Source organism: Acipenser ruthenus, chromosome 25 (assembly GCF_902713425.1).
Source record: "Acipenser ruthenus chromosome 25, fAciRut3.2 maternal haplotype, whole genome shotgun sequence".
In the NCBI taxonomy this organism is placed as follows: domain Eukaryota; kingdom Metazoa; phylum Chordata; class Actinopteri; order Acipenseriformes; family Acipenseridae; genus Acipenser; species Acipenser ruthenus.
Window position 1 is genome coordinate 9,461,432 of NC_081213.1, and position 18,097 is coordinate 9,479,528.

Genomic DNA, 18,097 nt, shown 5'->3' on the forward strand with positions numbered 1-18,097 from the left:
CCACCTTGGCAGTCTACTAGTGAACCTGAAAGCAAGCTTCATGATGCTTTTCAATATGGGGCGTTGTTTATGAATCACCCTGATTAGCCAGCATGTCAACAGCACGTTGCAGCAATCCTGAGTAGAACACATCAACACTGGTCCGAGCAGTAGGCTAGTGCTCTGACCTCTGTCTGCAAGTCAGCATCCTCCCCACCTGGGAGTCTGATCTCAGCATGGTTGGGCCGGGTCAGTACTTGGAGGGGGGACCACCGTCAGGGGGTGCAGAGACAGAAGTTAACAAATGCCCCAGTATGGCTGAAATGTTTGTCTGCTAGGCTTTGATCAGCCTATAACCTGATAAGCCACAGCTGGATAAAGCATTTTACAGCACAAGCTTTTCAGCCAGCTGTAGCTTATTACAACCCGACAAAGAACAGTTTATTGCTTGTGCTGCTATTAAGCTCTGCTTTGCACAGGTCATATCCAGCTGTGTGTATTCTCTGCCTGAGCCACAGGGTACTGTTCACTCAAGGAGACTCGATTCTGTTTCTAGGACTCCTTTGTGCCTCCCTGTCCTTGGCACGCTGTTTCAATGCATGCTATCTGCACAATGAACCTTGATAAAGCTGGGATAGGCTTCATCACCTGTACTGAAGATCTGTGAGTCACTGCAAGCCTTGAGCTGGCTTAAACACAAAGGGACTGTACAGAGCGGAACACACCTGCCATAGCACTGTCAACAAGGTGGAGAGCAACCATGGGTAGATTCTATGTGACTGTGAGTCTGCAAGGTGTTTCAATTCATCTGGAGGGATATACAGTATGACCTGACCTCTGTGATCACCCCTATTCCTCCAAGCATGTTCTGTGTTTTCCCATCAGTGATGCAGTCCTGACGATGGAAGCACCTGCCAATCAAGCGCCAAACTGTGTCAGATCTGTCCCAACTGAAACTGACCGCACGGAGATGCAGCTTTTATATTTCACAGAACCCACGTGGGGGATTCTCTTTGCAACTCAAGCATTTATTTGTGGAACCGCACATTCACGTAAAAGTGTGTGCTGCCTATTGCAGATGATTTGTGTATGTGTGTGGGGGTTTAGATTGAGATTAATCCATTGCTATCAATCATGCTGCTCCTAAACCCGCTCTCAGTAAATTAGATGTATTACAGCCTGAATTCAATATGTACCTCTTTATACCTGCTTCAATAGATCCAGGTAACCATGGAGGGAAAACGGTTGATCTGAATTAGTTCAGAACATGGGCCCCCCGCTGGCTGGAAGGGGATCATTTTAAAAACACACTTTGATTCATCTTTCATACTGTAACACAGCACTGGGTTGCATCAGCCTCATGAAATGCAAGCTGGGTGAAAAAAATCCAACTGCATTCAGCACACACTGACAATCATACCAGGATGAGCTTAAAATACAAGAGCAGACACCAGTCTGCACGCTCCATGAGAGCACAGAGGCAGATACAGGATAAACACGAGGTGGAGACTCTCTCTATCTGAAACACAGGGAGGAGGTGAACTTACACTGCAGGATGGGCTTCAGCCGAGGCAATGCGAGATTAGAGTCTGGAAAACAGAAAGATCAACAAGGCAGGACGTCTCCAAGTACCTAGATTGCGAAAGTGTTATTAACCTGTGTAAAGAATGCCCCGTTAAATCACAGCTGGCTATAGACAGACTGTCTCCATATTGTGATACTATCAATTGTCTATGCTACAGATGGTCCTTAGAAACTGGACAAGCAGTTCTCTAGCTGTATATGAAACTCTGTAAGTGTGACCTTTGCATGTAAGCCTGCCTCTGCTTTAGCCCCTGGATACCATCCTCAGCTAACATCAAAACAGAAGATTATCACAGAGGCGCACACACACAGTGCAGTAATTAGGAATAATATTTTAAACACAAAACAAGAGTCCGATTTTTTTAATTAATGTTTTATATTAAAAAAGAATTTGCAAATCCCCACTTGGATAACAAAAATAAAATAAAAAAAATATACAAAACAGCCATTTGACCAAACTGGCCAAACACTGCACACTGCGATGGTCAGGTTCATACCTAAAGGCTAACGAATGGGATGTTACGAGGAGTCCTATCAGTAAGAACGGCACGGCAGGCTTGCAGAGGCGACTCCCTCAGCGATGAGGGTCCTGGGGTGGGCTGCAGGGGGCCCCTTTCTCAGTCGCGGGGGTCCTGACACTCCTGGCAGTCCTGCATGTCCTCGGAGTAGTTCTCGATCTGGATGGTGGTCGTGTGGAAGTCAAACTTGCTCTGCAGCACCTCATTGGCCTCCTTCAGCACTGCCTGCCCGTCCACGCCCTCCTCTGAAAACAAGACAGAGAGAGAGAGAGAGGGGGGTGAGCCCCATAATACACAGAGAGAGGGGGGTGAGCCCCATAATACACAGAGAGAGGGAGGTGAGCCCCATAATACACAGAGAGGGGGGTGAGCCCCATAATACACAGAGAGAGAGCGAGGGGGGGGGGAGCTCCAAAATACACAGAGAGAGAGAGGGAGAGAGAGAGGGGGAGAGCCCCATAATACAGAGAGAGAGAGAGAGAGAGCGAGAGAAAGAGAGACTGAGAGACTTTGACTTTTAAGGGTCCTTTATTGAAAACATTTTGAAAAAACAAATAAAGTAATTAACAGTTATATATAAAACAGATCTAAATTATATATATATATATATATATATATATATATATATATATTTTTCTCCCCCCCAATTAGATAAATCTGTATATACATGCACATAAATAAATACATCCAGATTATTTCACACAAAAAACTGTAGCTCTCCCTCCTCCCCCAGCACACACAATCCCTCATTCACACACCAACGCTGCTGAAAACTCTGTAAGTCATGGACTAAAGAAAAATAAGCAAAATCAATTTGAATTCTTGTTTTCAACAACAATTTCAACATTAATTCAGCGTTGTAAATTCCCGACCCCTGCAGCTTGTTTTTCCTGGTTTTCCAGATTACTAATTTTCCTTGCCCAAATATAAAATTAATTAAAGCACTTTTAAATCGTGTCTTGTGACTTTAAGGAAAATTAAAAATGAATAATTCTTTAGTAAAAAACACATTTAAAGAATTTAGCAATTCCGCAATAGCATTAAACAAGGGGTCCAACCTTCTGCAGTCAGTAAAAAGGTGAAACAGTGTTTCTTCCTCTCCACAAAAAACACAGTCTTTACTAACTGCAGGGTCAATACGGTGGACGTGGCGCCCAGTGACTATGATGCCATGAAGAATGCGCCACTGTAGATCTCCTGAACGCTTAGGCAAAGGCGGTTTATATAAAGACCTCCAGGCCGGAGCAGTACTATCTACACAGTCCACATGCGCTCTCCACCTGGTATCCGGCAGTGTCTTTAGCGCATTCACATGGCACACCTTAACACAGAGTGTGTACAGCTCCTTTTTTCCAGAAGAGTGTGCAGGAAGCTGTTGCAGCGTCTCAATACTGTACAAACCTTCCCCAAGGTTTTCAGGAACAGCAGGAGACACTAAAAAGGAAGGGCAAGCCAACTCTTGCTCATCAGTGCCTCCCAGAGCCTGGTTCAACATCTCTGTAACCCAGGGGAGAAAGAGTCTCTGAGCTTTTTCAAAAGATTCTCTAGTACTCTGAGTGAGTGAATTCCCAGCTGTTTGGCCAGGCTTTCCACCTCTCTCCACCTCCCAATGCTCACCTGCAGTAAATCTTTTAGTTTTGTAATGCCCCCTTTTGCAAAACTAGAGCACAACGCCCCAGATTGGAAACCATCTGCAGGGAGCAAGGAGTTAAAAAATAAAGGCTCCTCTAGCAATGCTCCTACGGTCAAATAATCCTCCAGTCTCTCCACCTTCACCATTCGCCAGGCATTGAGCATGTTCTTATAGAAATCTGGGAGTTCATTGGTGTCTAGCTGAGATAGATTTATTAAAAACAATTGCCAATCCCAGCCCAGTTCCCTCACTCTGTGCAGGAAAGAGAAGGCGATGTTTCTCCAGCTTAGCTCAGGTAAAAACAGCAAACGCTGCACTGCTTGCAACCGGAAAGTAGCCACACGACTGTGTACATCCACTAACCCTTGACCCCCTTCACTAGGGGGCAGGTACAAGACAGCTGGCTTTAGCCAATGATGGCCACTCCAAAAAAACTCCAATAGCACTCTTTGTATCTCATTTATCAGCCCTGGGGGAGGATCCAGGCACACCAGCCTGTGCCATAGCATGGAGGCCACCAGACTGTTGATCACAAGAACTCTCCCCTTGTATGACAACTGAGGTATCAGCCACCGCCAACGCTGCAGCCTTCCCTTAACCTTTTCTGTTAATTCCTCCCAGTTCTTGGATTCATACTGTCGTTCTCCCAAATAGACTCCCAGAACCTTGATCCCAGTCCTCCCCCAGCGCAAAGGCTGAGGGAGCGTCGGGGGGCCGGCTCCACGCCACTCCCCTGACAGGAATGTGCTGCACTTGCCCCAGTTCACCTTGGCCGATGAGGCTTTCTGAAAAATGTCCAAACTGTTTCTCAGTGATGACACATCAGCATGACTGGTGATGAAGACATTAACGTCATCAGCATAGGCAGACAGTTTGACTGGAGGAGCATTACGTGTAAAAGGTATACTCAGACCAGCCAGCTTACTCCTAAAATGACAAAGCAGAGGTTCAATAGAGAGGGCATATAACATGCCTGATAGGGAACATCCCTGGCGAATCCCTCTGTACACCGGAAACGGACGGCTCAAGCTATTATTAATTTTCAAAACACTAAAAACATTTTTATATAACAGGGAAATAAAAGAAATGAAATTAGGACCAAAACCAAGATTGTAATGTTTTAACAAGATATTTGTGATCCACCCTATCAAATGCTTTTTCTTGATCTAGAGAAATAATCCCCAAATCAAGATTAAAAAGATTACTAGCAGTTAAAAAGTCTCGGATTAGAAAGATATTATCAAATATTGTCCTTCCAGGAATGCAATATGACTGGTCTTTATGAACCACAGTGTGAATACATTCCCTCAGTCTACTGGCCAAGGCTTTTGAAAATATTTTATAATCCGAACATAAAAGTGAGACGGGGCGCCAATTCTTTAGTTCTTTTAGATCTCCTTTTTTTGGCAACAGTGTAATCACAGCCCGACGACAGCTCAAAGGCAGCTCTCCTTCTCTAATGCACTCTTGTAAAACCCGGAAAAGGTCTTCTCCAATCACTGGCCAGAGCTTTTTATAAAACTCTGCCTGAAGGCCATCAATCCCAGGGGCTTTTCCTGGTGACACCTGAGTGACTGCCTCCGTCAGCTCCTGCATTGTCAAACAGGCTTCTAGGGGGCGCTGTTCTTCTTGAGACAAGCTGGGCAGGTCCTGGTGCAGTAAAGCGATTTGCTCCTCATCACAGGGCTCGGCACTAAACAGCTGGGTGTAGAAATACACAGCTGCTCTATTAATATCTTCTTTACTGTGCACCTCCTTCCCGCAGGGCAGACGCACACAAAACAGCTGCTTACTCTCCACCACCTTCTTCTCTAAATTGAAAAAGAATTTGGTGGGTGCGTCCATGTCCTTTAGCTGCGTGAAACGAGAACGGATGAGGGACCCCTTCACTCTTTCCTCAAGTAGGCTGCTCATAGTTTCTCTTTTCTCTCTCAGAGACTGGAAGATGTAATTTTTGTTTCTATTCTCAATATCTCTCTCTCAAGCTTTTCAACTGTCTGGTTCAAAACCCTGGTTGTATTTAAAGTATATTGCTGACAGAAAATTTTAATTTGTATTTTTCCAATGTCCCACCACTGTCGTATACTACTATATTTCATACTCTGCTGCCTCCAGGAGACCCAAAATGCTTTAAAAAGATCTAAGAACTGTTTGTCTTCCAATAATTTAGTATTAAAATGCCAGTATGACTTTGAGGGAGCAGCAGAAGGCAGGCAAATGGTGAGTAATACACAGTGGTTATCAGACAACATAGTGGGAATGATATTGCTCTTAAAAATCTGATTAAGATTTTGTTTAGTGCAGTACAATCTATCTAGTCGCGCTTTTGATATCTGATTATTATTATTGATTTTAACCCAAGTGTACTGCTTTACTCATGGATATAAATTCCTCCAGACATCAACCAGGCTTTGAACTTTTAAAACAGCAGACAGTTCTTTTGAAGACTGGGGATGTGGCTCTTCATGATTCCTATCCATAATAAAATGTTCTGTACAATTAAAATCACCCCCTACTAAAATCATATGTGCAGGATTACAATTAGATAAAACCTGATTTAATTTTTTAAAAAATAAAACTTTTTTCCCTGCCCTCATTTGGTGCATATAAATTGATAAAAACAATCTCAGTGCCTTTAAAACCCGTTTCTATTTTTAAAAGGCGCCCTTGGATTTCCTCACTAACTGATAAAATATCTATTTGCAGCCCTGGGGAGAACAGCACAGCTACTCCAGCACTGACATTAGAACCATGACTTAAGACGCCCCGCCCCCTCCATTCGCTCAGCCACTCGCTCTCATTCATACTGTCTGTATGCGTTTCCTGTAAAAACATCACATTCACTCTCTTCTGTGTGATAAAATGAAATAAATGTGCTCTTTTATTGACACTCCTACAACCATTTACATTAAAAGTAGCTATTTGAATTTGTTCCGTAGGAAACAAAGAAAGCCAAAACAAAAACAAACAACTAAAAACTATATTAAAATGTCTTATTAAATAATCCATTAATATGTCTTCGGTTTGTTATCATTCAACAACTTTCTTGCAGAGACTATTACTTTTTTTAAACGATAGCGTTTCTTTTGGTCTAGCTCCTCTAACGTAGCTTTTCTCATGGCTATTTTTGCAGAGTAGATAAACAGCTGGATATTAGGACAAACTGTGTTAAATCAGTTCCCCTTTTCCCTTTGGTTTTATCTAAAAACGCTGATATTGTATCAACTGGATACATTTTACTCTTACCAGACGGGTTGGGCAGAGCCTCATCGAGCAGCACCGAGGAGTCAGAGAGCTCTCCTCCATCATCCATCTCTGATATCACCGACTCCTCTTCAGATTCTTCAGTGTCATCCACAGCTACTGTATCCGGCAACAGGTCCTCTGATCTGGAGGCTGTCTCAGCGCTGGACTGAACTGCAGCGCCGCTGTTACCCTTCTTCCCTGAACGCGGGGTTATCGCAGGTTTACACCGAGATCCAGCTTTACCTTGATCTCCTGTCCCAGAGCTCTGAGCTGCAGCAGCACCGCTGCCCTGAGAGAGCGTCTCAGAGTCCCAGACAGCCTGCCCTTCTTCAGCTACCTTTCCTGGGGTGGCCACATGTCTTTTCCTCTTTTTTTCAACAAGTTGAAAATCTGCGTCCTCTGGGGTATTCACTGTTTCAGCTCCTGTTTCTTTATTGTTTTCTTTAACCTCTGATCCGATCCCCCGCTTCAGTCGAGACGCCGGCTCGGGTCTCACTGTCTGCGCTGGCGGCTGCGTTTGCTGCTCAGCCCCCGGTGCTGTCTCAGAGACTCCGTCCTCCCCACTTGCTAGCTCTCTTGCCTTATTATTCTCAGTATCATTATTTTTTTGAGGGCAAGCCCTTCTAAGGTCTCCTTGTCCTCCACAATGAAAACATTTCATTGATTCTGTGCTGGCAAATATAACATAATTACTACCGTCAATATTGAAAGTTCACGCAACTTCAATAGACGAGTTGGGGTCATTCAATAATATAAATACTTGTCTCCTAAAAGACATGACATGCTTAACATCTGGGTTTTTACACCCGAGTAAAATAGGTTTAATTGGGGACATTGTTTTTCTGTATCTTAGTAGCTCATTAATAATCAACTCATCTTTAATGAAAGGCGGGACATTTGAAAGGATAACTTTAGTGACAGGGGAAGCTAAAGGTAAAACGCTGACAAAACTTTCTTTGATATACAAACCTTCTTCAACAATCCTGTTCACTAACAGTTCACTACTAAGAAAAACAACGATGGCTTTATTCATTCTTGCAGCAGAGTTTATATTTCCATACCCTATTTCTTCCGACAGCTAACAAACACTCCTCCACTGTTACTGAACTGTCTGGAATACATTTAAATCCGTGCCTGCGGGTCAGCGACCCAAAACCTCCCGATTTGGAACCCATGGCGGCTCCAAATCAGGAGAAAAAACCAAATTAAATAATACAAATAAATAAATAAAGCTAAACGTGTACAAAATGAATATAACTTCAGTAAAAGTTTTACTCACGCACAGTACACACCACTCACTCTACACAAGCCCCTCCCATGATCCCACAATCCTCAGAGAGAGAGAGAGAGAGAGAGAGGGGGGTGAGCCCCATAATACCCAGAGCGAGAGGGGTGAGTCCCATAATACACAGAGAGAGAGAGATAGAGAGAGAGGAGAGAGAGGGGGCGGGTGAGCCCCATAATAGAGAGAGAGAGAGAGAGAGAGAGAGAGAGGGGGGGGTGAGGCACATAATACACAGAAAAAGAGAGAGAGAGAGAGAGAGAGAGAGGGGGGTGAGCCCAATAATACACAGAGAGGGGTGAGCCCAATAATACACAGAGAGGGGTGAGCCCAATAATACACATAGAGAGAGGGGTGAGTCCCATAATACACAGAGAGAGAGAGAGAGAGAGAGAGGGGGGGGGGCGGGTGAGCCCCATAATAGAGAGAGAGAGAGGGGGGGGGTGAGGCACATAATACACAGAGAAAGAGAGAGAGAGAGAGGGGGGGTGAGCCCAATAATACACAGAGAGGGGTGAGCCCGATAATACACATAGAGAGAGGGGTGAGCCCAATAATACACAGAGAGGGGTGAGCCCGATAATACACATAGAGAGAGGGGTGAGCCCAATAATACACAGAGAGGGGTGAGCCCGATAATACACAAAGAGAGGGGTGAGCCCAATAATACACATAGAGGGGTGAGCCCGATAATACACAAAGAGAGGGGTGAGCCCAATAATACACATAGAGAGGGGTGAGCTCAATAATACACATAGAGAGGGGTGAGCTCAATAATACACAGAGGGGTGAGCCCAATAATACACAGAGAGAGGGGTGAGCTCTATAATATACATAGAGAGGGGTGAGCCCAATAATACACAGAGAGGGGTGAGCCCGATAATACACATAGAGAGGGGTGAGCTCAATAATACACAGAGAGGGGTGAGCCCAATAATACACAGAGAGAGGGGTGAGCCCAATAATACAGAGAGAGAGGGGTGAGCCCAATAATACAGAGAGAGAAAGGGGTGAGCCCGATAATACACATAGAGAGGGGTGAGCCCCATAATAGACAGAAAGCGAGAGAGAGAGAGAGAGAGAGAGAGAGAGAGAGAGAGAGAGAGAGAGAGAGAGAGAGAGAGAGAGAGAGAGAGAGAGAGAGAGGGGGGTGAGCCCCTAATATACAGAGAGGGACCCTTATTGAGTTTCTTCTATCCTGGTTTACAGCTGGTGTGTGTGCGCAATGGGCATACGTCGAGTGGAAGTGGAAGCAGAAGCAGACTCACTGATGGCGATGTGCACAGACAGCACGGCCTGGTTGATGGTCAGAGCCCAGATGTGCAGGCTGTGCAGGGCTCTCACCCCACGGAGACACAGCAGAGTCTCCTTCACATCGCTGAACTGCATCCCCTTCGGAGTCCCTGGAGAGAGAGGCAGGGAGACAAGCCTGTCAGAGACACTCCACATCCTGTCGAGACTGCAACGCGGACAGGTCCTGTACACACCGTGTGCAGGTGTGAAAATGGTAAGGCTGCAAACAGACAGACAGCCTCCATACTCCAATAACCTGTGCTAATGACCGTCCTTAGCAAATCGCATCACATTTGAGCAGGTGTGCAGGCTCCATATACACCTAGATTCTAACACTACCAGTGACCTGTCCGTACCAAGTTCCATCACAATTGGACAAGCATATCTCTAACAGTGCTCAGTGACCCAAGTTAACACAGGGGCACATGTGGCCCTCAAACACCCTCGGGGACCACTAGCCCCACTTACGACACAGCTTGGCTATGGGAAGCTGAATTCTTGGATTTTCAGAATACATTCACTGTTTCAGATAAGATGTATAATCATCACAATGCTGTTGATAAACAGTTGTTCTGACCTTATTTGCCCATTTGTTTCTTTTAAACAAATGAAGCCTTAATTAAGCTTCCCTGTGGAGTGGGCTTATATATGAGGGCCCAGGTTGTGCACCCCTGGAGGAAGATACTGTATATTGCTTATTGCATAGCAGTTTCACCCATTCCAGGTCTTACTACAAGCTTGATTAGCCACAGTATACTGGTAACAAGCTCAGGTGTGTCTTATTAAACTCTTATTAAAACCAGGAATGAATCAAACTACTATGCAATGGGAGTCTTATTTCCATCCCTGCCTCCTGAAATCTCCTGAAGCACAGACTTGAGCCCTGTCTCTGGGGGAGACTCTGAGCCCCTGTGCTGGATCCCTGTCTCTGGGGGAGACTCTGAGCCCCTGTGCTGGAGCCCTGTCTCTGGGGGAGACTCTGAGCCCCTGTGCTGGAGCCCTGTCTCTGGGGGAGACTCTGAGCCCCTGTGCTGGAGCCCTGTCTCTGGGGGAGACTCTGAGCCCTGTCTCTGGGGGAGACTCTGAGCCCCTGTGCTGGAGCCCTGTCTGGGGAGACTCTGAGCCCCTGTGCTGGAGCCCTGTCTCTGGGGGAAGACTCTGAGCCCCTGTGCTGGAGCCCTGTCTCTAGGGGAAGACTCTGAGCCCCTGTGCTGGAGCCCTGTCTCTGGGTGAAGACTCTGAGCCCTGTCTCTGGGGGAGACTCTGAGCCCCTGTGCTGGAGCCCTGTCTGGGGAGACTCTGAGCCCCTGTGCTGGAGCCCTGTCTCTGGGGGAGACTCTGAGCCCCTGTGCTGGAGCCCTGTCTCTGGGGGAGACTCTGAGCCCTGTCTCTGGGGGAGACTCTGAGCCCCTGTGCTGGAGCCCTGTCTGGGGAGACTCTGAGCCCCTGTGCTGGAGCCCTGTCTCTGGGGGAAGACTCTGAGCCCCTGTGCTGGAGCCCTGTCTCTAGGGGAAGACTCTGAGCCCCTGTGCTGGAGCCCTGTCTCTGGGGGAGACTCTGAGCCCTGTCTCTGGGGGAGACTCTGAGCCCCTGTGCTGGAGCCCTGTCTGGGGAGACTCTGAGCCCCTGTGCTGGAGCCCTGTCTCTGGGTGAAGACTCTGAGCCCTGTCTCTGGGGGAGACTCTGAGCCCCTGTGCTGGAGCCCTGTCTGGGGAGACTCTGAGCCCCTGTGCTGGAGCCCTGTCTCTGGGGGAGACTCTGAGCCCCTGTGCTGGAGCCCTGTCTCTGGGGGAGACTCTGAGCCCTGTCTCTGGGGGAGACTCTGAGCCCCTGTGCTGGAGCCCTGTCTGGGGAGACTCTGAGCCCCTGTGCTGGAGCCCTGTCTCTGGGGGAAGACTCTGAGCCCCTGTGCTGGAGCCCTGTCTCTAGGGGAAGACTCTGAGCCCCTGTGCTGGAGCCCTGTCTCTGGGGGAGACTCTGAGCCCTGTCTCTGGGGGAGACTCTGAGCCCCTGTGCTGGAGCCCTGTCTGGGGAGACTCTGAGCCCCTGTGCTGGAGCCCTGTCTCTGGGGGAAGACTCTGAGCCCCTGTGCTGGAGCCCTGTCTCTGGGTGAAGACTCTGAGCCCCTGTGCTGGAGCCCTGTCTCTGGGGGAAGACTCTGAGCCCCTGTGCTGGAGCCCTGTCTCTGGGGGAAGACTCTGAGCCCCTGTACTGGAGCCCTGTCTCTGGGGGAGACTCTGAGCCCCTGTGCTGGATCCCTGTCTCTGGGGGAGACTCTGAGCCCCTGTGCTGGATCCCTGTCTCTGGGGGAGACTGAGCCCCTGTGCTGGAGCCCTGTCTCTGGGGAGACTCTGAGCACCTGTGCTGGAGCCCTGTCAGAGGAGACCCACCCTCCATGAGGACCCTCAGGACATCTCTCAGGATGGTGATGGTGGTGGCCAGGACCAGCAGAGAGAAGAGGAAGGTGCAGATCGGGTCGATGATCTTGTACTCTGGCTGGGAGGAGAGAGAGAGAGAGAGACACACAGAGATTTGTCATCCCAGTTTGCTAGGTAGCGCTGTGCTCTGGACTGACCCATTCCCCTCCACCTCCAAGACAAGACCCAGGGTGGTGTAGATCAATCCCACAGTTCAAGTTCTGTCACAGAGGATCCCAGATCAGATTCTATAAAGAGACTGAAATCTTGTATATCTGAGATCTCGAGACAGTTGCCAATTATTTATGTGTGTATATATATATATATATATATATATATATATATTATATATATATATATATATATATATATATATATATATATATATATATATATTATTTTGATCAAGATTAGATTGCACACTTTATTATTGATCTCGAGTTAACAGACTGTAAATCTTTTTACTATTTGAGATTGTAGGTTTGTGCAATTTACAACATTAAACCCCAGATCATCTGATGGGGGAATAATCTTTTTTTTCTGCAGAGGATATTCTGAACCGATCTGCACAGCTGAAGCTTATAACTTCTGGATGTGCTGCCAATGAACCAGCCAATCAGCTGCAAGAGCTGCGCAGATCTGCTCAGAATATCCTCTTCATGAAAAAAAAAAAAAACCCTGTATCCCTCCGCGACTGGCAATCGCACTGGACTGGCTAATGTCAGGTAAGGCATTCTAAGACTGGTGCTAGTCAGGGTCTGTGAATCCAGCCGTACGAAAGAGAGAGAAATCACATGACCAAGCCGATGCCTCCCCCACGCCCTGTCTCTGACACCTTTACCTTGAAGTAAATGACATAGGCAGCGATCAGCACGCCCACGCTCTGCAGCAGGTCCCCGATCACGTGGACGAAGGCGGCCCGCACGCTGGGGTTCTGCTGGGGGCTGGCAGAGGTGTCGTGGGAGTGAGACGCACTGTGAGGCCCGTGGCTGTGCCCGTGAAGGTGACTGGACTGGTGGAGTGTGATCCCCATTCTACAGCACAGAGAGAGAGAGACAGGGAGGCAGGTTAGAAATCACCAGGGCACTGATCGGCAGCGCTGGAGAAAACTGATCAGTCTGGACAATCTGGGAACTGAACACCCTTCCTTACTCCATTCACATCATTGCAATAAGCAAGCATGTCTACATTTCTAGAAGTATCTGAGAATGAAGAGCAAAAAAAAAAAAAAAAGTTATTATATTCTTCTATGAAGTGAACTCGGAGATAAGCATTCCACATTCTAAAACAAAAGTCTCTGCAGGCCTTCTCGTCAATTAGAATTCAGAATCCCAGTCTGTGGAGGTCCCTACACGATGTTGACAGCGACGGCACAGCCCGATGTGATGAGCATCACCCTGCCGTCGATCTCATACTGCTCAGTGAGGATCCTCTGCACTGCCAGGTACACCAGGACCCCGGTCACCACCCAGATAGACAGCACAGACACCAGCGCGCCCAGGATCTCTGCAAACACACAGCCGGGGAGAGAGTGAGAACACACAGCACAGACAGGGAGAGAGAGACAACACACAGCACAGACAGGGAGAGAGTGACAACACACAGCCCAGACAGAGAGAGAGTGAGAACACACAGCACAGCCAGGGAGAGAGTGAGAACACACAGCACAGCCAGAGAGAGAGTGAGAACACACAGCACAGCCAGAGAGAGAGTGAGAACACACAGCACAGCCAGAGAGAGAGTGAGAACACACAGCACAGCCAGGGAGAGAGACAGAACACACAGCACAGCCAGAGAGAGAGACAGAACACACAGCACAGCCAGAGAGAGAGTGAGAACACACAGCCCAGCCAGGGAGAGAGTGAGAACACACAGCACAGCCAGGGAGAGAGTGAGAACACACAGCACAGCCAGAGAGAGAGAGTGAGAATACACAGCACAGCCAGAGAGAGAGAGTGAGAACACACAGCACAGCCAGAGAGAGAGTGAGAACACACAGCACAGCCAGAGAGAGAGAGTGAGAACACACAGCACAGCCAGAGAGAGAGTGAGAATACACAGCACAGCCAGAGAGAGAGTGACAACACACAGCACAGCCAGAGAGAGAGTGACAACACACAGCACAGCCAGAGAGAGAGTGACAACACACAGCACAGCCAGAGAGAGAGTGACAACACACAGCACAGCCAGAGAGAGAGTGAGAACACACAGCACAGCCAGAGAGAGAGAGAACACATAGCACAGCCAGGGAGAGAGTGAGAACACACAGCCCAGCCAGAGAGAGAGTGAGAACACACAGCCCAGCCAGAGAGAGAGAGTGAGAACACACAGCACAGCCAGAGAGAGAGTGACAACACACAGCACAGCCAGAGAGAGAGTGAGAACACACAGCACAGCCAGAGAGAGAGTGACAACACACAGCACAGCCAGGGAGAGAGAGACAACACAGCAGGGAATACAAACTCACATCACAGTCACCTGCAGCCACCGCGTGTGAATGTAAAAATGGACATGAAGAAGCTCCTAAGCAAGGTTAAACTAAATCAGATAAGCAACATGTATATAGTAGGGATGTGTCAGATTCCCTTTATTTCCTAGATGTTTAAACTTGATGATAATCACTCAGATGACCAATAACAACAAGAACGCCAACAGAGTTTAAAATAAATAAAAATGATAAAAAAATCAGACAACATTCATACTTGAAAATTAAATATAGTTACTGCTGTAGAAACAATCTATAGATTACGTGCATATTTCTGATGATCACACGTCTCGACAGAATTGTAAATGTTTAACATTTGGAAACAGTTTAAGCTCTAAACTATTAACACACTTCAAGGTAAACGTTTTCGATTTCTTTTTTCAGCAATGAACAGCAAATCATTTTGTATCAGAGACAAGGGTATTAATACACTTCACACTCCCTCAGTCATATTTAATAATTTCTGCAACCAACTGAGACATCACATATCTGCTACGCAAGTACACTCCCCTCCAACAAGTATTGGGACAGACGAGAGACTCGGGGTGGGGTATTACCCACTCAGACCCCTTGCTCACTAATGATCTTGATTCATTTTATAGATACAGTATCTATTCTCCTTTTAAACTATTTTAATGAGCGAGTCATCTCAAGTGAAGTGGCACCCCCACAATTCATTTTCTCCGAATGCAGACCCAGTGGGTTTCTGTAATGGGAGGACTGGTGCGCTGTTCCATGCTGTACCAGTAAAACAAACACCCAGTCTCCCAGGCTGCGCTCCCCCTGGCAGCGAGGTCCTTACCCGCGCGATGCCACCCGAAGCTCATGGTTTTGGTGGCGGGGCGCGATGCCATCCATAGTGAGAAGAGGCTGAGGAGCATGCTGGCGAAGTCTGTCAGTAAGTGTGCCGCGTCTGTCATGATGGCCAGGCTGTGGGCGAGGTACCCCCCTGCAGAGACCAGCAGCAACGTTCATCCTTCAAACTTATACATTTAACCAGGACAGAACTCTGGAGCTATGCATCTAATTTACAAAGGAGTGCCAGCAAGAAATAACATCAGAAAAATCACAGGCAAAAAGAGACAAATCATTCAAAACAGGACAAAAACGCTTAATCATGAAAACAGCAATACAAAATAAAAGCATAAAAAATTCAGCAATTCCAATGTTGACCCTGGTCAGTATTTGATGGCTGCTGAAGGGCTGGTTTTGAATCAGTGAGTTCAGTTCTAGGAAAAGGTGGACAACATGTTTCCAGTGTTTTGGTATAGAGGCGATTCTTGTGTATTTCAGTGAGTCGCACCTGAACAAACAACATGGGTAGTATTTTCACTTGAAGACGTGACAAATGTGTTACCATTGAAAAAGTTATCAATATCAGACGACTGGACCCATCTCCACAATGCTGAGCTTGTCTGCTATTGACACTGACTCAACACGACCATTTTCAATTGAAACTTCATTTTCAATATGTACCACGCTCCCCTTTCATAACGCTGCAGTCGGGCGCCGTGGTTACGGGGCCTTGCTGTTTGGGTTCCTCTTATAACGAGAATGAGAGTGCTGCTGGAGTGGCAATGCACCTGCCAGCAGCCCAGCGAGAGGCCACTACATATTTGTTCTAATTCCCCCTTCTCATCTGGAGCCTGACCCCGGGACCTCCTGCCCCTGCCCTGGTTCCTTACCCACCACCTCCCCGATCATGAAGACGAGGCAGACAGCTGAGGCCACGTACAGCTGGAGGCGGGCCCTGCGCTTCCCCCGCTCCCCGCGGCTCGCCTCGCCCACCTTCCCGTGACAGTGCTGCTGCTGAGGGGCTCCGGCCAGCTCCAGGGGGCTGAGGTCACACAGGAACCCGGGGAAGCAGCGCTCCGCAGGCTGACTGCCCGGGCTGAGAGAGAGAGGGGAGAGTGAGAGCGGGAGAGAGAGGGAAGAGGGGGAGAGAGGGGAGAGAGAGGGAGGGGAGAGAGGGAGGGAGACGGAGAGAGAGGGGAGACAGAGCGGGAGAGGGGGGAGAGGGAGGGGAGAGAGGGGGGAGAGAGAGGGAGGGGAGAGAGGGAGGGAGATGGGGAGAGAGGGGAGAGAGAGGGAGACGGGGAGAGAGGGGAGAGAGAGGGGGAGAGAGGGGAGAGAGAGGGGGAAGAGAGTGGGGAGAGAGGGAGGGAGGGAAGAGAGAGAGGGAGACAGGGAGAGAGAGGGGAGAGAGAGGGAGGGATAGAGAGGGGAGAGAGAGGGAGGGATAGAGAGGGGAGAGAGAGTGGGAGAGGGGAGAAAGAATGGGAGAGAGGGATAGAGGGAGAGGGGGGAGAGAGGAAGAGATCCAGAATTTAAGAAGAATCACACAGGTTAATATTCACTCAAGCAGCTTTTTTGGCTTCAGTTTTAACAGTCTCATCCCTAAAAGGAAGAAAACATTCATTTTAATCACTTTTTTATTGCAAATATCATTCCTTTGGGGGTTGTGAAAGACACTGTGCCACACAATCCTGATTCACTTGCACACTGTAAAATACAACTACTGGGGTGACTGTTTGTTTAATTATAATAAACACTTCCATATTTTAGCTTTTTACACAACCTAGCTGAAATGGTTGGCTTAGCAGTTTGTTTACATTATCTAAGCCTGTGTTTAAAGACGGTCTTTATTTATTTACTATATGTTTTAAGTCACGAAGAACAAGCTTTACTGTCTCTCGGTTTATACATTTCCTATATAGGAAGATGTATTCACAGTACTTTTCCTGTGGTATTCTAACTTGCCTAAGTACCGACTGTGACTACCGAGCATACTTTTTGAGAACATTTTTGAGAAATTTCGTATTTCTATTTAGTTATGGAAATAACACCACAGAGTACGGTTACGGACGCCTGATGTTTACCTTTATATTAACTTTTCTTTTCAGTATCCTCGTTTTAAGCTAAATGTTTTGAAACTACGAGAAGAGAAAATGGTATATCTTTTCCTTAGAAAAAACTGAAGTGTACTATTAGTTACACAACACAGTACGCATGGCAAGGTATTGCGCAGCCTTATAAACGGTTCATTCCATCATTATTATTAAACTCACCTTCCATTCATTGTGTAGGTCTTACGCGTCTCACTCAGAAGACTCGTCTTTTCATTGAAACCATCCATTTGATATTTTTTAACACGAATTTAAAAGAGCAGCTACAGGCTGTAAAGGTGTCGTCCAGCTCTTAACCCTTCCGCTTCAGTCTTATCTGAAGATCTTTTGAACCGAGTGCACTTTTTCTCCCGGCGTGAGAACCGACGGAAAAGGCAGTTTATTTGTGGTCGTGCGCAAACCCCCTGAGCAAACCTGTCAGACTACAGTTTCTTTATTAAGACCTCAATGACCGCCTTCACCCCACACCCCATGCTGATGCGTATTTAACATGTTTCAGTTTTACCCTATCCCGCTACCCCTGTTACTAATTTAAGAGTGTTGTGGGTATATCGTTATCTAAAATTTACTATAACATGCCAGCATAATTTAAGACATTTCAGAGAGCTACGTTCAGTAACTTTAAAAATGCTTTCAAAATGATCAAGCAAGTACTATAAAACATGTTAATGTTTACGTTTTGTCTAAACTTAATGTCGGTAAAATGTTTATAGATGTATTTAATATCCATCCTAAATAGTGTCATCTTATTGAA

General features: G+C 47.1%; 1 protein-coding gene across 1 annotated transcript; it reads right to left on the reverse strand.

Moving 5' to 3' along the window:
• Positions 1 to 1,920: 1,920 nt before the first annotated feature.
• LOC117414257 (proton-coupled zinc antiporter SLC30A2-like) lies at positions 1,921 to 17,806 on the reverse strand. Its single transcript, XM_034906032.2, has 8 exons — positions 17,506 to 17,806; positions 16,123 to 16,328; positions 15,240 to 15,386; positions 13,305 to 13,458; positions 12,794 to 12,986; positions 11,926 to 12,031; positions 9,511 to 9,645; positions 1,921 to 2,326 (listed from the first exon to the last, which is right to left on the reverse strand). The coding sequence occupies exons 1-8, from the start codon at positions 17,571 to 17,573 to the stop codon at positions 2,181 to 2,183; spliced, it is 1,155 nt and encodes a 384-aa protein (XP_034761923.2). The 5' UTR covers positions 17,574 to 17,806; the 3' UTR covers positions 1,921 to 2,180.
• Between the last annotated feature and the right edge of the window lie 291 nt (positions 17,807 to 18,097).

Coding starts and splice junctions, on each gene's coding strand:
- LOC117414257 (XM_034906032.2), bottom strand. CDS start 17,573: ATGGATGGTTTCAATGAAAAGACGAGTCTTCTGAGTGAGACGCGTAAG. Junction 13,459..15,239: donor CTTCGGGTGGCATCGCGCGG/GTAAGGACCTCG, acceptor GTGTGTTTGCAG/AGATCCTGGGCGCGCTGGTG. Junction 12,987..13,304: donor GCCGTCGCTGTCAACATCGT/GTAGGGACCTCC, acceptor TCTGTGCTGTAG/AATGGGGATCACACTCCACC.